Below are 17529 nucleotides of genomic sequence, written 5' to 3'. Positions count from 1 at the left end.
CATGTCAATACATTATCCATGTCAATATATTATCCATGTCAATATATTATCCATGTCAATATATTATCCATGTCAATATATTCTTCATGTCAATATATTCTTCATGTCAATATATTATCCATATCAATGTATTATCCATGTCAATATATTCTTCATGTCAATACATTATCCATATCAATATATTTTTTATGTCAATATATTATCCATGTCGATATATTCTACTTGTCAATATATTCTACTTGTCAATATATTATCCATGTCAATATATTATCCATGTCAATATATTATCCATGTCAATATATTATCCATGTCAATATATTCTTCATGTCAATATATTATCCATGTCAATATATTCTTCATGTCAATATATTCTTCATGTCAATACATTATCCATGTCAATATATTCTTCATGTCAATATATTCTTCATGTCAATATATTATCCATGTCAATATATTCTTCATGTCAATATATTATCCATGTCAATATATTATCCATGTCAATATATCATCCATGTCAATATATTCTACATGTCAATACTTTCTTGTGTATTTCCTTCATTCTTGTGTACCTTTTTTCATTTCTCGTGTGTATTTATTTGACATGACATAGTATTACTGCAACGTTGAGGAAGAGCATGCAAGCAAGCAAGCTTTTTACTGTACTGTCTACACCTGCTGTAGTCTGTGCAACTGACATTAAGGTCTGAAAGGCATGAAGATTATGATCACTTGCCCAAAAATGTAAAGTAGTTATTGTTACCAACACACAGGGGAGGAACCAGGAAGACCATTCTAGTGAAAGGGTGTGTATTTTTCTGTGTGATGTTTGAGACATTCTTATGACACGGGTTGGGCTCCCTTTAAAAGCCCTGGCATCCTTTCATTACTTACACTACTGCAGTACTACAACAAGCAACTCAATCCACTTACCAACACAACCACATGAGATACAGCTTCAATGGGTTTTGGTAAGTCAATTAACACTGCTCGTTGCAAGATTTTTGATCAAATTCAGATGCTGAAAAATGTGGATATTGCATTGTCAAGGTAGCCTATGTCATGTTTAGTGACAGAGGGTAATATAGTACAGTGAATATGTAATTGGTCGACTTGATTTGTAGAATGGAACATTTTCTTACAAAGGAAGATCATCCTTGTTGTAGTTTGTTCTTCTGTTAAATTAATATGATTTCTGACAGCTTTTATTATTTATGAGCCATTAGAGAAAATATGCAAAGTTGGCCTGTAGTGTATTGCATAGATAACACGTCAGCAAATTATATAAACATTTACAGATAGGGGCAGATCAGCAAATGTTATAGCTGGACTTGAAGATCTGCTGCTGTCTTTGTACATACAGTATTTGAATACAGGTATACATACTGTAGTTTACTATAATGTGTTACCTGTGCAATATACAGGCTTACTTTTTTTGGGGGGGTGGGGGGGGGGGATTCTCCCTGCCTTCTCCCTGCTGTTTTCATCACTAATCTTCTGCCATATTTCACTTGACTTATTGTCATAGGTTCCTCATACCATTTCATAATGGCCCAAGGCTGTCTTTTACATAGAGAACATATTACATTCTAATTCCTAAGTCTATGGTCTTTCACCTATTTCTTTCTGCATTGTTATAGTGTAGACACTTATAAATAATTACATGGAATATGTTATTGTACTTACCTGCAGTATAGCATGATTACTCTTCATGTGTTCATGGTTATTATTGGCATTGGCCTTGACCGTGACCTTTCCCCGTTGATGTCATCACCCAGAGTTGTACCTGTTCAATGCAACTCTACCAAAGGAAAAACATATTGAATTACGTGTGGGCATTCCTTGTCAAGTTACTACATATTTTTGGCGTCGAGGATAATACTTGATCGGCATGTACAGTGCGATGTTCTAGCTAGCTAAGAAACAGTGGAGGTAGTCAGTCAGCTAACTTCATAGGTGACAACCAGCGGCACGTGGAAAACGCTAACAAGGATCAAGGACAATTTGGCTTTATAATGGCAATGTTTGGGACTATCACTGAGTTTGTGGAAGACAACGAGGACTGGAAGTAAAATGTGGAAAGGTTGGGACACCTTTTTCTTGGCAAATGGAATTAGAGATGAGGCTTAACAGCGCTCTATTCTCCTGAGCGTGTGTCATCCTAAAACACCAAACAGCAAGCAATGCAGGTGTAGAAGCACGGTGGCTAGGAAAAACCAAGCATATGTGTGGCCTACAACCTAACCATCAACACGGCCTCTAAGCTGGATGCTTACCCGCTGCCGGGGGTGGAGGGCCTGTTTGCAACGCTTGCTGGAGGCAAGACGTTCTCAGAGCTTGACATGAGTCACGCCTACCAACAGCTCTCAAAGATCTACTGCTTCCGGACATCAAAGCACGGGTAGAACGGAAGCAGGAGAAACAAATAGAGAGACATGACCACCATGCGAGAGGGGAGAGAAGGTTAAAACCCAATGACACGGTCTGCATCCGCAACTTCACAAGCAGCCAACATTGGTTGCCAGGTACCATTCTTTGTCAGAGTGGCCCAGTCTCCTTCGTGGTCAAACTGACTGATGGTCTAGTCATAAGCAGACACCAGGACCACATTTGCCTGCGCTATGACAAAGAAAATTCCACGTTTTCAGACGGATCAAGTGCGGGTGGTAGTATACAAGTGGAAACCCCACAGGAAACAGTATTTGAGAAACAGAGCATTCAGTGGTTCCTGCAGAGGGTGATGGACTTCCTCTCACAAACACCCAACCCGCTCCTGTGCCCTCAGACCCAGCTCCACTGGGACCCGACTTACCTGTGTCTTGTGGCACACCAGGAGTACAGCGCAGATCACAGCGTAGTCGCAAGCCTCCTGAAAGACTAACTGTAGTTGAGACTGAGAGCCTTCTGGTGTTAAGTGTTTGTTGGAACAGCAGACTTAGTTGAAAATCAATAAGGACTGTCATTTTTTGTTTGTTTACATTTACAGGAACACTAGCAGAAGTTCTAAAGTGTTGAAAAGAAAACACTGATGTGGTTTACTTGTTAATCGTATGTTGTTTTCTCACAGGAGGATTGAAATTAAGGTGGGAGAAGTGTTATAGTGTAGACACTACATAAAAAGTTACATAGAATATGTTATTGTACTTACCTGCAGTATGGCATGATTACTATTCATGTGGCTGTATCACTTTGCTGTGTTTGTTTGTACATGGCTGTGCGCCTTTTATTAGGTTGTAAGTAAAGGAAAGTAATATTGCGTTGCGTGTGGGCATTCCATGTCAAGTTACTACATGCCTTATGTATGGTGATAGGCTACAAGTGTTTTCTCTATCCAGTGATCTAAACTAGCCCAACTGACAGTCTGTTTCTGCTATGTTGCTGTCAGGAAAAAATGTGACAAACAAACATTTGGCAAGACAACATCAAACACAGAAACAGACACCCACACTAGAAGAAGAAAAAAAAAGTTATATTAATCAGGAAAAATTGAAAATCAGGATTTTGACTAAGGGATAATTCAGTTTCAAATCTATATATTTATTAATTTCTTTCTTTCTTGAAGACGTTGGTAAAGTAGAGCTCCACTGTGAGAAGAACAACACAGCCCACAAAACCAATGACATCTCAGTGAACAGACTGATAGTCAGGAGAGGCCAGTCCTTCCTGGTCACCTTTGACTTCCATGGCCCCTTCAGATCCACAACAGACTTACTGGAGCTGACGGTGGAGACAGGTGAGTTAGAATAGAAAATATAATAACTTTATTTATCTCTGCTATTTATTAGTGCTGTTTGTATTAGTTTCCCAGACAGATTATGTTAGCCCTGGACTAAAACACACTAGGATGAATCTAGGCTAGGGCAGGGAAACCGGCCCTATGTTAGTCCCCTTTGACAAGACAGACACATGCAGTAATAAAGATATTAAATCCTTGTATGTGTTGCAGATAGCTGAGTTGGGGTCAATTAAATCTTATATAAAGACTGAATTGCACCACTGACAGGATTTGAGATACAGTACAAGTGGAGGTATATGTACTGTACTCCTGACATCAAAGTTACGCTGTCAGAAAATATTGAATCAAATACACAGTGTACAAAACATTAGGAACACCTGCTCGTTCCATGACACAGACTGACCAGGTGAATCCAGATGAAAGTTATGATCCCTTATTGAATCCACTTCAATCTGTGTAGATGAAAGGGAGGAGACGGGTTAAAGAATGATTTTTAAGCCTTGAGACAATTGAGACATGGATTGTGTATGTGTGCCATTCAGAGGGTGAATGGGTAAGACAATAGATTTAAGTGCCTTTGAACAGGGAATGGTAGTAGGTGCCAAGCGCACCAGTTTGAGTGTGTCAAGAACTGCAATGCTGCTGGGTTTTTCACACTCAACAGTTTCCCGTGTGTTTCAAGAATGGTTCACCACCCAAAGGACATCCAGCTAACTTGACACAACAGTGAGAAGCATTGGCGTTAACATGGACCAGAATCCCTGAGGAACGCTTTTGACACCATGTAGTGTTCATGCCCCGACGAATTGAGGCTGTTCTGAGGGCAAATGGGGACAACTCAATATTAGGAAGGTGTTCCTAATTTTTCGTACTCCCAGTGTATAGGTCATCACTGTTTCTGAAAGTTTTCATCAATTGAATTCCTACTGAAAACAATCCACAACATTCTCCCTTCTCCATCCAGGGCCCCAGCCTTCAGAGGCATTGGGGACCAGGTCAGTGTTCGGGCTACCTGAAGGCCGTTGGAAGCGTTCATCCTGGAAGGTCAAGGTTCACCAGGGCTCAGTGCTCCCGGTGGGTTCAATCACCCTGGACATCACCAGCCCAGCAGACGCCCCAGTGGGAGAGTACAGCCTGTCTGTAAAGACCAGCGCCACCGCCTCAGTGGGCAGCAGCCTGGGCAAGCTCCTTCTGCTGTTTAATCCCTGGTGCCAAGGTAAAGACAATTCAATTCAAAACAACTTCATTATCCCTCATGGGGAATTCTGGGACAATTAATTCACTTCCTGTGAACGAGATTTGAGAGTATGGTAAGGCATATGTAACACTTTAGAATGGAATATAAAGCATTCCTAAAAATGTTAACAAGAACTGTGATAAATTAACTTTTTGAATCACACAAAGGACAACAAATGTGGTGAATGCATCAATACAGCCATGGTAACACACAGTCATTATTTGATACAGTATCCAGGGGGTGTCAAATGCTGCATTCCTGAATGTTCTTATCAGTTTAACAGCTGGAAATGGCTAACTTTACAGAGATTGTTGTAACCCATGTCTCTGTATGGGTTGGAAAGACGCCTCATAACTGTTTTGGGACATAATAGACACACAGATACAAACAATGGGCCACAACATCCAGAGCCACATTATATGAATGACAGTCTGTGGTTATGAATGCTGTTCTCTAATATCAAAATGGTTGCATTGCTGTTGAAACCATGTGATGAGTTCATTGGTAGCACAGCCAATTAGCACAGCTTGGTAGCACAGCCTATTAGCACAGCTTGGTAGCATAGCCTATTAGCACAGCCTGGTAGCACAGCCTATTAGCACAGCTTGGTAGCACAACCTATTAGCACAGCTTGGTAGCACGGCCTATTAGCACAGCTTGGTAGTACAGCTTGGTAGCACAGCTTGGTAACACTTCCTGGTAACAGCTTGGTAGCACAGCCTATTAGCACGGCTTGGTAGCACAGCCTGGTAGTACAGCTTGGTAACACTTCCTGGTAACAGCCTGCTAACATCCTGATAATACAGCCTGGTAACATACTGGTAACAGCCTGGTAACACCCTGGTAACATACTGGTAACACAGCTTGGTAACACTACATTCTAGCATGGGAGACAGTGGTCATAACACAGTAACAGCATGATAACATGTTAAAGATACTCGCAATTAAAACATTGTCCAGATACCCTTTCATTTAATAATAACAAATAACAATGTATTTTTTATTTATCCTTTATTTAACCATTCAAGTCAGTGGAACAAATTCTTATAATTGATGTTTTAAAACGTCTGTATTTTGTTGCGGGCTGTAGAGGACTGGGTGCATCTACCTGAGGAGGAGGAGAGGCAGGAGTATGTGATGAGAGAACAAGGCCTGGTGTACAAAGGATCTGACAATTACATCAGCTCTATGGCGTGGAACTTCGGACAGGTACACAGAACAAAAAAACAGTATTGTACCGTTGAAAAGTACTAGCTAGCTGCTCATAACATATAGGGTTTGTTTCCTGGATACAGATTAAATATATTCCTCAACTAAAAAGCAAACTCAATGGGAGAATCTCCATCCAAAAGTATTTTTACTCTGGAGAAGTCCAGGACTAATCTGTTGTCCAGGAAACCGACCTCAAGTGTCACACGTTATCTTAGTCTACATGATTGGCTGGAGTCCTGTGTGGCTCCATTGGTAAAGCATCTGTTAAGTGACTAAATTGTAAGTTAGTATAGACAAGACATTTTAGAAATTGTTGTAGTTTGCTAGGTAACCTGCCCTAATGTATTGTTTCTCCAGTTTGAAGACGATATAGTGGACATTTGCCTGAAGCTGCTTGACGTGAATCCCAAGTGTCTGAGTGACCCCGCCAAGGACTTCTCTGCTCGTTGCAACCCCATCTATGTCAGTCGGGTGGTCAGTGCCATGGTAAGATTGGAGATCTGACCCACACTAGTAACAGTGACAACATTATTGAACCCCACTAGTAACAGTAAACAGGTTTCCATCCAACCTTTTTATGTGAGTAAAGTACATGTCAGATAAAATATTTTATGACATTTCATGAAAGTGCTGATGGAAAATGTGGCAGTCAACTTTACAAAGGTTGACAAAACAAAATGCGCTAGACAAGGTGGGATGTTTTTGAGTCTGTAAAATTAACTATGAGAGGCCTCCCGGGTGGCGCAGTGGTTAAGGGCGCTGTGCCAACTGTGCCATCAGAGACTCTGGGTTTGCGACCAGGCTCTGTCGTAACCGGCCGCGACCGGGAGGTCCGTGGGGCGACGCACAATTGGCCTAGCGTCGTCCGGGTTAGGGAGGGCTTGGTCGGTAGGGATGTCCTTGTCTCATTGTGCACCAGCGACTCCTGTGGCGGGCCGGGCGCAGTGCGCGCTAACCAAGGTTGCCAGGTGCACGGTGTTTCCTCCGACACATTGGTGCGGCTGGCTTCCGGGTTGGATGTGCGCTGTGTTAAGAAGCAATGCGGCTTGGTTGGGTTGTGTATCGGAGGACGCATGACTTTCAACCTTCGTCTCTCCCGAGCCCGTACGGGAGTTGTAGCGATGAGACAAGATAGTAGCTACTACAACAATTGGATACCATGAAATTGGGGAGAAAAAGGGGTAAAATTTTAAAAATTTAAAAAAATAACTATGAGAGAAATGTTGGTGGAAATGCTTTTATGAGCAAATATCGATTTAATAACCATCATATTGAAGTAAACTTGGAATCAACTTGGAATCAACTTGGAATCACGCAATGACATCTTTTGTGGTCGTCCCACTACGACTCATTGGGAAAGCATGCCGTTTATTAGGCTACAGATAAATGATGAAGTTCACAGGGTGGTGAATGTGCAAGGAAAGTATTCAGACTCCTTGACACTTTCTACATTTTGTTACATTGCAACTTTATTCTAAAATGTAACGACCGCCTCGATCTTATGTAGCAAAATTAGATCATTTTTTTAAACACTGGATAAAAGTAGAGACTCAGAGATAGAAAATGGTATATCATGCACTGCAGTTGAGGAATAATGGGGAAATAATCTGCTTTGAAACCCCACTTTTGAGAAAATAGCCTTTGAATATTTTGGTACACCTACTGGAAAGCTCTTCTTTGTCTCCATCCATTCAGCATCGTTCACACCCTCATAAGCCTTAGCCTCATTCATCTCTTTATGGATTCATATGTGAGGCCATGTGGTAAACACACGCTATATCAAATCAAATCTATGTTTATTTGTCACATGCACAGGATACAGAAGGTGTAAACAGTATAGTTATAGTACTTGTGTACTTGCATAGTAGCAATATCAAAAACAGAAAGTGTCCAGATAAAAATATTTTATAAATATTTAATTGTTATTAGATGACGCTTACCAGACACACTTGTCTAAATTGATGGATCATGTGAAAGAAATGCTATAACCACCCCTCACCCACATCTAGCTAAGTGGATGGGTCACTATTGTCAATACAGTTAATGGCCATAATCACCCCCAGACACACTTGCTAAATGGATGGGTCATGTAATAATATGGCCGAAGTGGAGACTTTTGTTTAGACATGTAGCTAGCTAGGTAGCTAGCTAAACAATGAACTAGTATAACCCCAACTCAAACTACTACCAATACAAACATTGTCATAGCTGTAGAATGAATCTGCTGGTAGCTAAAGCTAACAAACTAGGTTCAATGTTAGCTAGCTAAAAATAGAGTACAACTAGCAATGCAAATGGCTTTCTGATTCAAATAAATGTACTATGCAGATCATATACATAGCGTTGCTAGCGAGCCAGCAAGCTAACGTTTAGTAGCTAACTAACAGTATGCTTTAACTTGCAACAAAAACAACTTTAGTACAAAATGAGAAAACTTTTTCTGGGAAATGTAGCTAGACTCTTACCCGTATATATGGATGAATGCTTCACGGCAGACTGGAGACATTTAACTCGGTTATGTTTTTAGCTACATCTTGTTTGGCCAGATTTGTGTCAAGTCACTCCAGTTCACACTGACTGTGGCGTATGCAGTAAGTAGCCCATCACTTTTCCTACTGACCTGTCAATAGCGCTTGATAAATTCAGGACATCAATGTTGTTGAGAAAAGTAGCAAAACCTTTGTAGTTCTCAATGGCTAACATTATATCTACCAAAAACGGCGCAGTAGAAATGACTGTCAACACATTCTGAACAGCTCATGTCATAGACAGAAGCATGCTACATGGCAGACCAATCTAAACTCATCTCCCGGCAGGTCCAGCCCATATATTATCTCAGCCAATCATGGCTAGTGGGAAGGTTCCTGACTTTTTCCATGGCTAAACCAACTATGAAATTTCACATGTTCTAGAAAGCATTTCGGCCAAAAAACGTATTTTGATAATATATATACAGTGCCTTGCGAAAGTATTCGGCCCCCTTGAACTTTGCGACCTTTTGCCACATTTTAGGCTTCAAACATAAAGATTTAAAACTGTATTTTTTTGTGAAGAATCAACAACAAGTGGGACACAATCATGAAGTGGAACGACATTTATTGGATATTTCAAACTTTTTTAACAAATCAAAAACTGAAAAATTGGGCGTGCAAAATTATTCAGCCCCTTTACTTTCAGTGCAGCAAACTCTCTCCAGAAGATTGCCGAGATTATTGAACCCCATTAGTAGCCGTGACAATATTAATGAACCCCCACTAGTAACCGTGACAATATTATTGAACCCCACTAGTAACAGTGACAACATTATTGAACCCCACTAGTAACAGTGACAACATTATTGAACCCCACTAGTAGCCGTGACAACATTATTGGACCCCACTAGTAACAGTGACAACATTATTGAACCCCACTAGTAACAGTGACAACATAATTGAACCCCACTAGTAGCTGTGACAACATTATTGAACCCCACTAGTAACCATGACAACATTATTGAACCCCACTAGTAACCGAGACAACATTATTGGACCCCACTAGTAACAGTGACAACATTATTGAACCCCACTAGTAGCCGTGACAACATTATTGAACCCCACTAGTAACCGTGACTTTCTTTAAATCATCATCAGCTCATAGTTCTGTTTAAACTGCACAAGAAAATCCATTGGTTTATTTCTGGCCCTGTTCACTATAAATGGGTCCAGTGCCACTAATTAAGGTGTTGTTACACATATAGGACTGGTTTCCCAGACCCAGATTAAATCTAGTCCTGGACTAAAAGTAACTTTCCACACTGAACATGCTTTTTAGTCCAAGGCTATGCTCAATCTAGATCCAGGAAAGCAACTACATTTTAGATTGTACAAAAACACATTCACTCAGCCAAATGAGAGTTCTGGAATCTAATTGTAACATTATTTTCCTTGCCCAGATCAACGCTAACGATGACGGAGGTGTCCTGATGGGGCGGTGGGATGGTCAATACGATGGTGGCGTGTCCCCCACTCACTGGAACGGCAGTGTGGAGGTACTAAGGAGGTGGCTCAAATATGGTGGTAATCCAGTCAAGTATGGCCAGTGTTGGGTGTTCGCCGCTGTAATGTGCACAGGTAGGCTATCACTGTCCAATCTCCCTTCAATTATTATTTTAGTCAATCAATCAATACAATGTTATTTAAATAGCACTGACTATTGCATGCACTCAGACCCAGGGCTGTGATTGGTTTTTGAGGGATGGCAAGATTACCCACCATTTGTGTCCGATTCACCTCTGACCAGAGGAGAGAGGCTGGTGTCAATGCCTTTGATGTGTTTATTTTAGTTAACAAATATGCTTTGAACATGCTGTTTTAGTTAACCAGTACGCCTGAAATGTATTTCCATGTCAGTACTGAGGTGTTTGGGAATCCCATGTCGAGTGGTTACCAACTTCCAGTCAGCCCACGACACCGACAAAAACCTGACAATTGACGACTTCTTCTCCGACTATGGAGTCAGACCCAAACAGAGCCCCGACAGTGTATGGTAAGTGTAACATGAGGTCATTGTGGCTACAGTATGAAGAGTGATGCCAATAGCATGAAGTTTTGAAGACTGGTGTTTCTGCTCAGGAACTACCATGTGTGGGTGGAGGCTTGGATGAGACGGCCCGATCTCTCAGTAGACTCCTTATACGATGGCTGGCAGGCTGTGGACCCCACCCCCCAGGAGAAAAGCACTGGTACGGTCCAACTTCCATCTCATCTCACACCATTACATAATAACACACTTCTGGAGGTTGTATGTACTGTATGTTGTGTTATTGTGCAGATGGTTCTGAGTTTGTGTCCTGGGTCTGGGACACATGAAGGGAACTCCCTGTTATACGCTCATGTTGTTTTCTCTTCCCCTCCCCCAGGTGTTTACTGCTGCGGCCCTGCTCCAGTCAAGGCCATACTGCAGGGTCACGTTGACCTCAAATACGATGTGCCCTTTGTCTTCGCCGAAGTCAACGCCGACCGTGTAACCTGGATGGTGTTCGCTGACGGCTCCAAGAAAAATATTTTCACGGACACTGTGTCCGTAGGCCAGAACATCAGCACCAAGGCAGTGGGCAGCGACAAGAGAGTGGACATCACGGCCAACTATAAACATGCAGAGGGTTGGTATTGAATGAACCGAGAGTCTGACTATATCAAGATTCAACTGTTATCAGTTGATTTCAGAAATAATGCAGCGTTACAAGGGTTATGCCTATCATAAGGGTATAACTGTATTTTATATATTTGAGAACTATGGTTTGTCTGGGAAAAAGTTCTGTACTTTTTTAAGAGATGAGTTAGAAAGGTGCTATGTCCACCTGTCACGATAATTCTCCCAGGTGAGTGAGAGCAACTGTTTGAGTCACCAGGTACTCATCCAAAATGTCGCATTTCAAACAGGCACAGAAAAGGAGAGGGCTGTGTACAATCAAGCTGTGAAAAAAGTCAACATACCAGAAGAGAATTCAAACGGGATCCATGACGACAAACCTGGCGTTTCCATGAAGATCGTGGAGCTGACCAAGCCGGTCAGCGGCAAAGACATTGACCTCGAGCTTGTACTGAACAGCAACGACAATGAAACTCGGACACTAGTAATCAATGTCAACGTTCAGGCCATGAGATACAACGGGATCCCATCCTCCCAGATACAGACCGAATTGAAAGAACAGAAGCTCCTTCCCAACCAAGGTAGAGTGAAAATGTTTCAAAGTCTTTCCATGAGTAGGCCTACAATGTTTAACTAACACAGTAGTGCACACAGGGAGGCATTTCCATTACAGAACAAAGAGAACTGAAACTCTTAACAAACCCAAGATCACATTGCAGCTCTTCACCTTCATAATTCTTTGTCAACATCCTTGGTGTGACACATACAGTGGGGAGAACAAGTATTTGATACACTGCCTGATTTTGCAGGTTTCCCTACTTACAAAGCATGTAGAGGTCTGTAATTTTTATCATATCATCACTTCAACTGTGAGAGACGAAATCTAAAATCTAAAATCTAGAAAATCACATTGTATGATTTTTAAGTAATTAATTTGCATTTTATTGCATGACATAAGTATTTGATACATCAGAAAATCAGAACTTAATATTTGGTACAGAAACCTTTGTTTGCAATTACAGAGATCATACGTTTCCTGTAGTTCTTGACCAGGTTTGCACACACTGCAGCAGGGATTTTGGCCCACTCCTCCATACAAACCTTCTCCAGATCCTTCAGGTTTCGGGGCTGTCGCTGGGCAATATGGACTTTCAGCTCTCTCCGAAGATTTTCTATTGGGTTCAGGTCTGGAGACTGGCTAGGCCACTCCAGGACATTGAGATGCTTCTTACGGAGCCACTCCTTAGTTGCCCTGGCTGTGAGTTTCGGGTCGTTGTCATGCTGGAAGAACCAGCCACGACCCATCTTCAATGCTCTTACTGAAGGAAGGAGGTTGTTGGCCAAGATCTCGCGATACATGGCCCCATCCATCCTCCCCTCAATACGGTGCAGTCGTCCTGTCCCCTTTGCAGAAAAGCATCCCCAAAGAATGATGTTTCCACCTCCATGCTTCACGGTTGGGATGGTGCTCTTGGGGTTGTACTCATCCTTCTTCTTCCTCCAAACACGGCGAGTGGAGTTTAGACCAAAAAGCTATATTTTTGTCTCATCAGACCACATGACCTTCTCCCATTCCACCACTGGATCATCCAGTTGGTCATTGGCAAAATTCAGACGGGCCTGAACATGCGCTGGCTTGAGCAGGGGGACCTTGCGTGCGCTGCAGGATTTTAATCCATGACGGCGTAGTATGTTACTAATGCTTTTCTTTGAGACTGTGGTCCCAGCTCTCTTCAGGTCATTGACCAGGTCCTGCCGTGTAGTTCTGATCGTTGATGCCCCATGAGGTGAGACCTTGCATGGAGCCCCAGACCGAGGGTGATTGACCGTCATCTTGAACTTCTTCCATTTTCTAATAATTGCGCCAACAGTTGTTGCCTTCTCACCAAGCTGCTTGCCTATTGTCCTGTAGCCCATCCCAGCCTTGTGCAGGTCTACAATTTATCTCTGATGTCCTTACATAGCTCTCTGGTCTTGGCCATTGTGGAGAGGTTGGAGTCTGTTTGATTGAGTGTGTGGACAGGTGTCTTTTATACAGGTAACGAGTTCAAACAGGTGCAGTTAATACAGGTAATGAGAGGAGAACAGGAGGGCTTCTTAAAGAAAAACTAACAGGTCTGTGAGAACCAGAATTCTTACTGGTTGGTAGGTCGATCAAATACTTATTTCATGCAATACAATGCAAATTAATTACTTAAAAATCATACAATGTGATTTTCTGGATTTTTGTTTTAGATTCCGTCTCTCACAGTTGAAGTGTACCTATGATAAAAAATGACAGACCTCTACATGCTTTGTAAGTAGAAAAACCTGCAAAATCAGCAGTGTATCAAATACTTGTTCTCCCCACTGTATATCAATCTCAATGATTGATTTAGACAAGGTGGTGTGTTTCAAGAGTGCATATAGTTAGAGTTTAACTGGTCAATTTAACAAAGCCGTAAAGTCTGTTGGGGATTAATCAGAACAGTTGGGTAACATAGATAAGATGTTTTATTTTCATGATATGCTTGTGAGTTACTTCTCATTTAGAATTGATCTTGTTGTACTACAGTGGTGGCCATTTGCAGTTATCCTTTCTCTGTCATGGGGTCAGTTACTTGGGCCGCAGAGAGGGTAGGGGTCAAGCTTGTCTTCATATGTAAACATATATTTTAAACCATGTTAAGGGATGATTGAGGGGGAACCAATTATCTCTTGGCTCCACAATGTCTGTGTGCCAGTCACTGTGTCTCTGTGATCTTGTCCAGGAGGGGTGTATTTGATATATGCCTGTTGATGAGGTTTTGTTTTATGGTCCTGAGAAAGAGATAAGAATATAGTTTAGGAGACAAAGCTGAACGATAATGTATAGCCAATGCTGTCTGGCTATGTGTGTCTTTGCTATAAAGGATCTCAGTTGCAATGTGTAAGGACTCTCAGAGAATTCATTTATAGACACTGATTTGATCTGAGAGTCACAGGGTTGTGATGGAGCTCATATAATTAAAGATGGACTTTATGATAACTCTGACTTGTGTGTGGTTTGCTCTCATGATTTGGTAAATACAGGAAATTTCCACTACGAGTCTCATGTATAGCTGCCGTAGCGTTGTAGCAAATTGACTGACACTAACTCTTATGACTGTCAGGTTGCTAATGTTGTACTGAGGACGATACAGAATGTAAGGGTTGCTAACGTGGTTCTGAGGATGATACAGAATGTTAGGGTTGCTAACGTGGTACTGAGGATGATACAGAATGTTAGGGTTGCTAACGTTGTACTGAGGACGATACAGAATGTAAGGGTTGCTAACGTGGTTCTGAGGATGATACAGAATGTTAGGGTTGCTAACGTGGTACTGAGGATGATACAGAATGTTAGGGTTGCTAACGTTGTACTGAGGATGATACAGAATGTTAGGGTTGCTAACGTTGTACTGAGGATGATACAGAATGTTAGGGTTGCTAACGTTGTACGGAGGATGATACAGAATGTTAGGGTTGCTAACATTGTACTGAGGATGATACAGAATGTTAGGGTTGCTAACGTGGTATTGAGGATGATACAGAATGTTAGGGTTGCTAACGTTGTACTGAGGATGACACAGAATGTTAGGGTTGCTACTGTTGTACTGTGGACACCACAGAATGTTAGCATTTGTGATACCTTGACAATCAAATGCATTGTCTCTGTTGGCAGATCTAACTATACCCATCCACATCACCTTCTCTGTGTATGGGGAGAAAATGCGGGAGAGCAACAGCATCAAGGTTTCGGCTGTGGTCACAGACAAGGACAAGAGTGGGGCAGTGTACATCACAGAGAAAGACTTTGTGCCAGAGAGCCCTTCGCTCACCATCAAAGTGAGTACAGCATATTCCCAACATTGTCATTTCGCAGTCTGTCAGATCCTTAAGCCACTCCAAAAACCCACTTAGAATAGCTCAACTTTCTCTGAGTGACATTCTTTGGGGTCATTAGTGAACAAGCCCCAAGGGTCTTTTCATACTCTTGGGTTACCATTTTAATTTATAGGTGGCAAACACACTAGTAGCGAGAATAGCAATTTGCAAGGATATTAACGGTTGGCCTGTGAATAAACGTGTTGTGAAGATGAAAATCTAAAGTGTTAAATTGTCATCTGAACAGTTGATCTATTAAATACAACGCCAATATCAGTAACAGCCATTAAACTGGAGATGGGGTTTATTCAGTGTGATAGTTCCGATATAATATACTATTTAGCAAATGCTTTTATTCGAATGTGTGTTCTCTTTTAGGCCATTGGATCTGAATTGCAGTATAGTGACATGATGGCAGAGGTTGTGTTTGAGAACCCTCTATCCGAAGGTCTAAGAGACTGCTTCATAACAGTGACCGGCAGTGGCTTGCTGACTGAAACAATGGAAGCCAGGTAGGCCCTGACATTTCTCTGATGTCTTTACAAGCAAGTTTTCAGTTTGTCCTAAAACCTCAATCCATCCCACTGTGCAAAAACTGGTTGACTCAACATTATTTCCATGCAATTTCAACCAAAAAAAATCAGTGTGATGATGTTGAATCAACATGGAAAACTGATTGGATTTACAAAAAGTCAACTTTTAACCGTTTTTGTTGGTTTTTAATTCACATTAGTTGATAACTCAACCAAATGTAAATCAGAACTAGACGTTGAACTGACGTCTGTGCCCTGTGAAATGTGTCCAGATTTGAATCCTGGATGTAGACTCAGTTTTTTCCAAGTGGGATGGATTCAGATTTTATGACAAACCAAAACTTTGCTCGTCAAGTTGGCAATTTAGCTCTTAATCTCAGAAACCCAGACCTAATATCTCAGGTAATTGTGTAGAATGCTTGATTAGGTTCTGGGTGAATTTTTTTTGGACAAAAGATAATAATGAGACTAGTGAAGTCACCAGTCCCCTAAACAGAAACTCTCAGCCAAGCCCCCCTTCTGAAAACTTTCAGAATGAAATCATTGTCTGAAATCATTGCTTGAAACCCCCCTCCCCCCACACTTTCAGCACCACCTCCACCCAATCCTGATATGTCCAGATATCTAGTGAGGACACCAAAGCACCGGAACTACGGTTCCTTGTTAGTTATGGCATCACAGTCTTTTGACAGATGATTCAATACAATTTATGTTACGTAGTCTGTCCAGAGATTATTTAGCTCTTGGCTAAACTAGAAAGTACATGCATTCATGGGCTGTTCATGTGGTTAAAGCTTAGGGTTTTTCCATCTGAAATATTTTACATTACCTTGTGTGTTGAAGTTTAGAGATCTAAAGCTTCCTTGAGGTATAATTTTTTTTCACGTGTCTCCTCAGAATGCCTTTGCTAAAGCAAGGGCATCGACTACGTGTGAAGATTCCCTTCACTCCATACAGACCCGGTCCTAAGAAGCTAGTGGCCGGCTTCAACTGTGATCAATTCAGGGACATTAAGGCAAGCTGCAATGTGTACATCAAACCCTTCACCAGTGTTGTCCCCCCACTGCCGTAGATAGCAAAGCCCTCGTGAGAATTACTCTAATAACTCAAATAAGTTCATCAATTTATGCCGTATTTTCCTGTTATATCCTATATCAGCCTTTCTTAAAGTAGGGGTCGCGACCCTGACCTGTTAATGGTGGGTCGTGACGTGTCAGAGTAAATGTATCAATATTTCATATATGTCACGTGTCAATACTTCACAGGAGAGGGATTTGAACATAAATGTTTTTCTTATCAGCATCTGGGTTTTTTTTTGGTCCGAAATGCCTTCTGGAACATGTGAACTTTCATGTTCCTTAATAACAAATGTGTTTGCCATCTGTAAATACTAATACAATTGTGAAATTACCAGCCTAGTTGGTTAAGCCACTGAAAAAGCCAGGAATCTTCCCGCTAGCCATGATTGGCTGAGATAATGGAAGGGCTGGACATGCCGAGACATGAGTTCGGACTGGTCTGCCATGTAGCAAGCTTCTGTCTATAACATGAGCTGGTCAGTATGTGTTGCTAGTTTTCAAATCAGTGGAATTAGAATACTTTCCAAAGACACTGAATATTTTCAGATATTATTCATTCCTAATTTAGTCAGAAAATCGCTTTGATTGCAAGTGAAATAAGTTCTGCAATTTATACTGTATTTACCAATTTATATGCGTACTGTTAGCTATGATCTGTGTAGTAATATTATTTGTATCTCAGAACCACTTGCATTGCTAGTTATAGCCTAATGTTAGCTA

The 17529-nt window shown here is 41.4% G+C and overlaps 1 protein-coding gene across 1 annotated transcript; it reads left to right on the top strand.

Annotated features, from left to right (window-relative positions):
* Window positions 1-853: 853 nt before the first annotated feature.
* Window positions 854-17271, top strand: LOC110528574 (protein-glutamine gamma-glutamyltransferase 2). Its single transcript, XM_036984178.1, has 13 exons — window positions 854-968; window positions 3560-3730; window positions 4698-4949; window positions 6061-6179; window positions 6540-6668; window positions 10114-10291; window positions 10571-10706; window positions 10793-10902; window positions 11080-11322; window positions 11603-11893; window positions 14995-15158; window positions 15576-15709; window positions 16628-17271. Exons 1-13 carry the CDS (start codon window positions 959-961, stop codon window positions 16800-16802), a joined length of 2112 nt encoding a protein of 703 aa, XP_036840073.1. The 5' UTR covers window positions 854-958; the 3' UTR covers window positions 16803-17271.
* The last annotated feature ends 258 nt before the right edge of the window (window positions 17272-17529 follow it).

This window comes from Oncorhynchus mykiss, chromosome 7 (genome assembly GCF_013265735.2).
Source record: "Oncorhynchus mykiss isolate Arlee chromosome 7, USDA_OmykA_1.1, whole genome shotgun sequence".
Lineage (NCBI taxonomy): Eukaryota > Metazoa > Chordata > Actinopteri > Salmoniformes > Salmonidae > Oncorhynchus > Oncorhynchus mykiss.
Note: the sequence above shows the minus strand (reverse complement) of the source record. Positions and strands in the feature narration are given on the sequence as shown.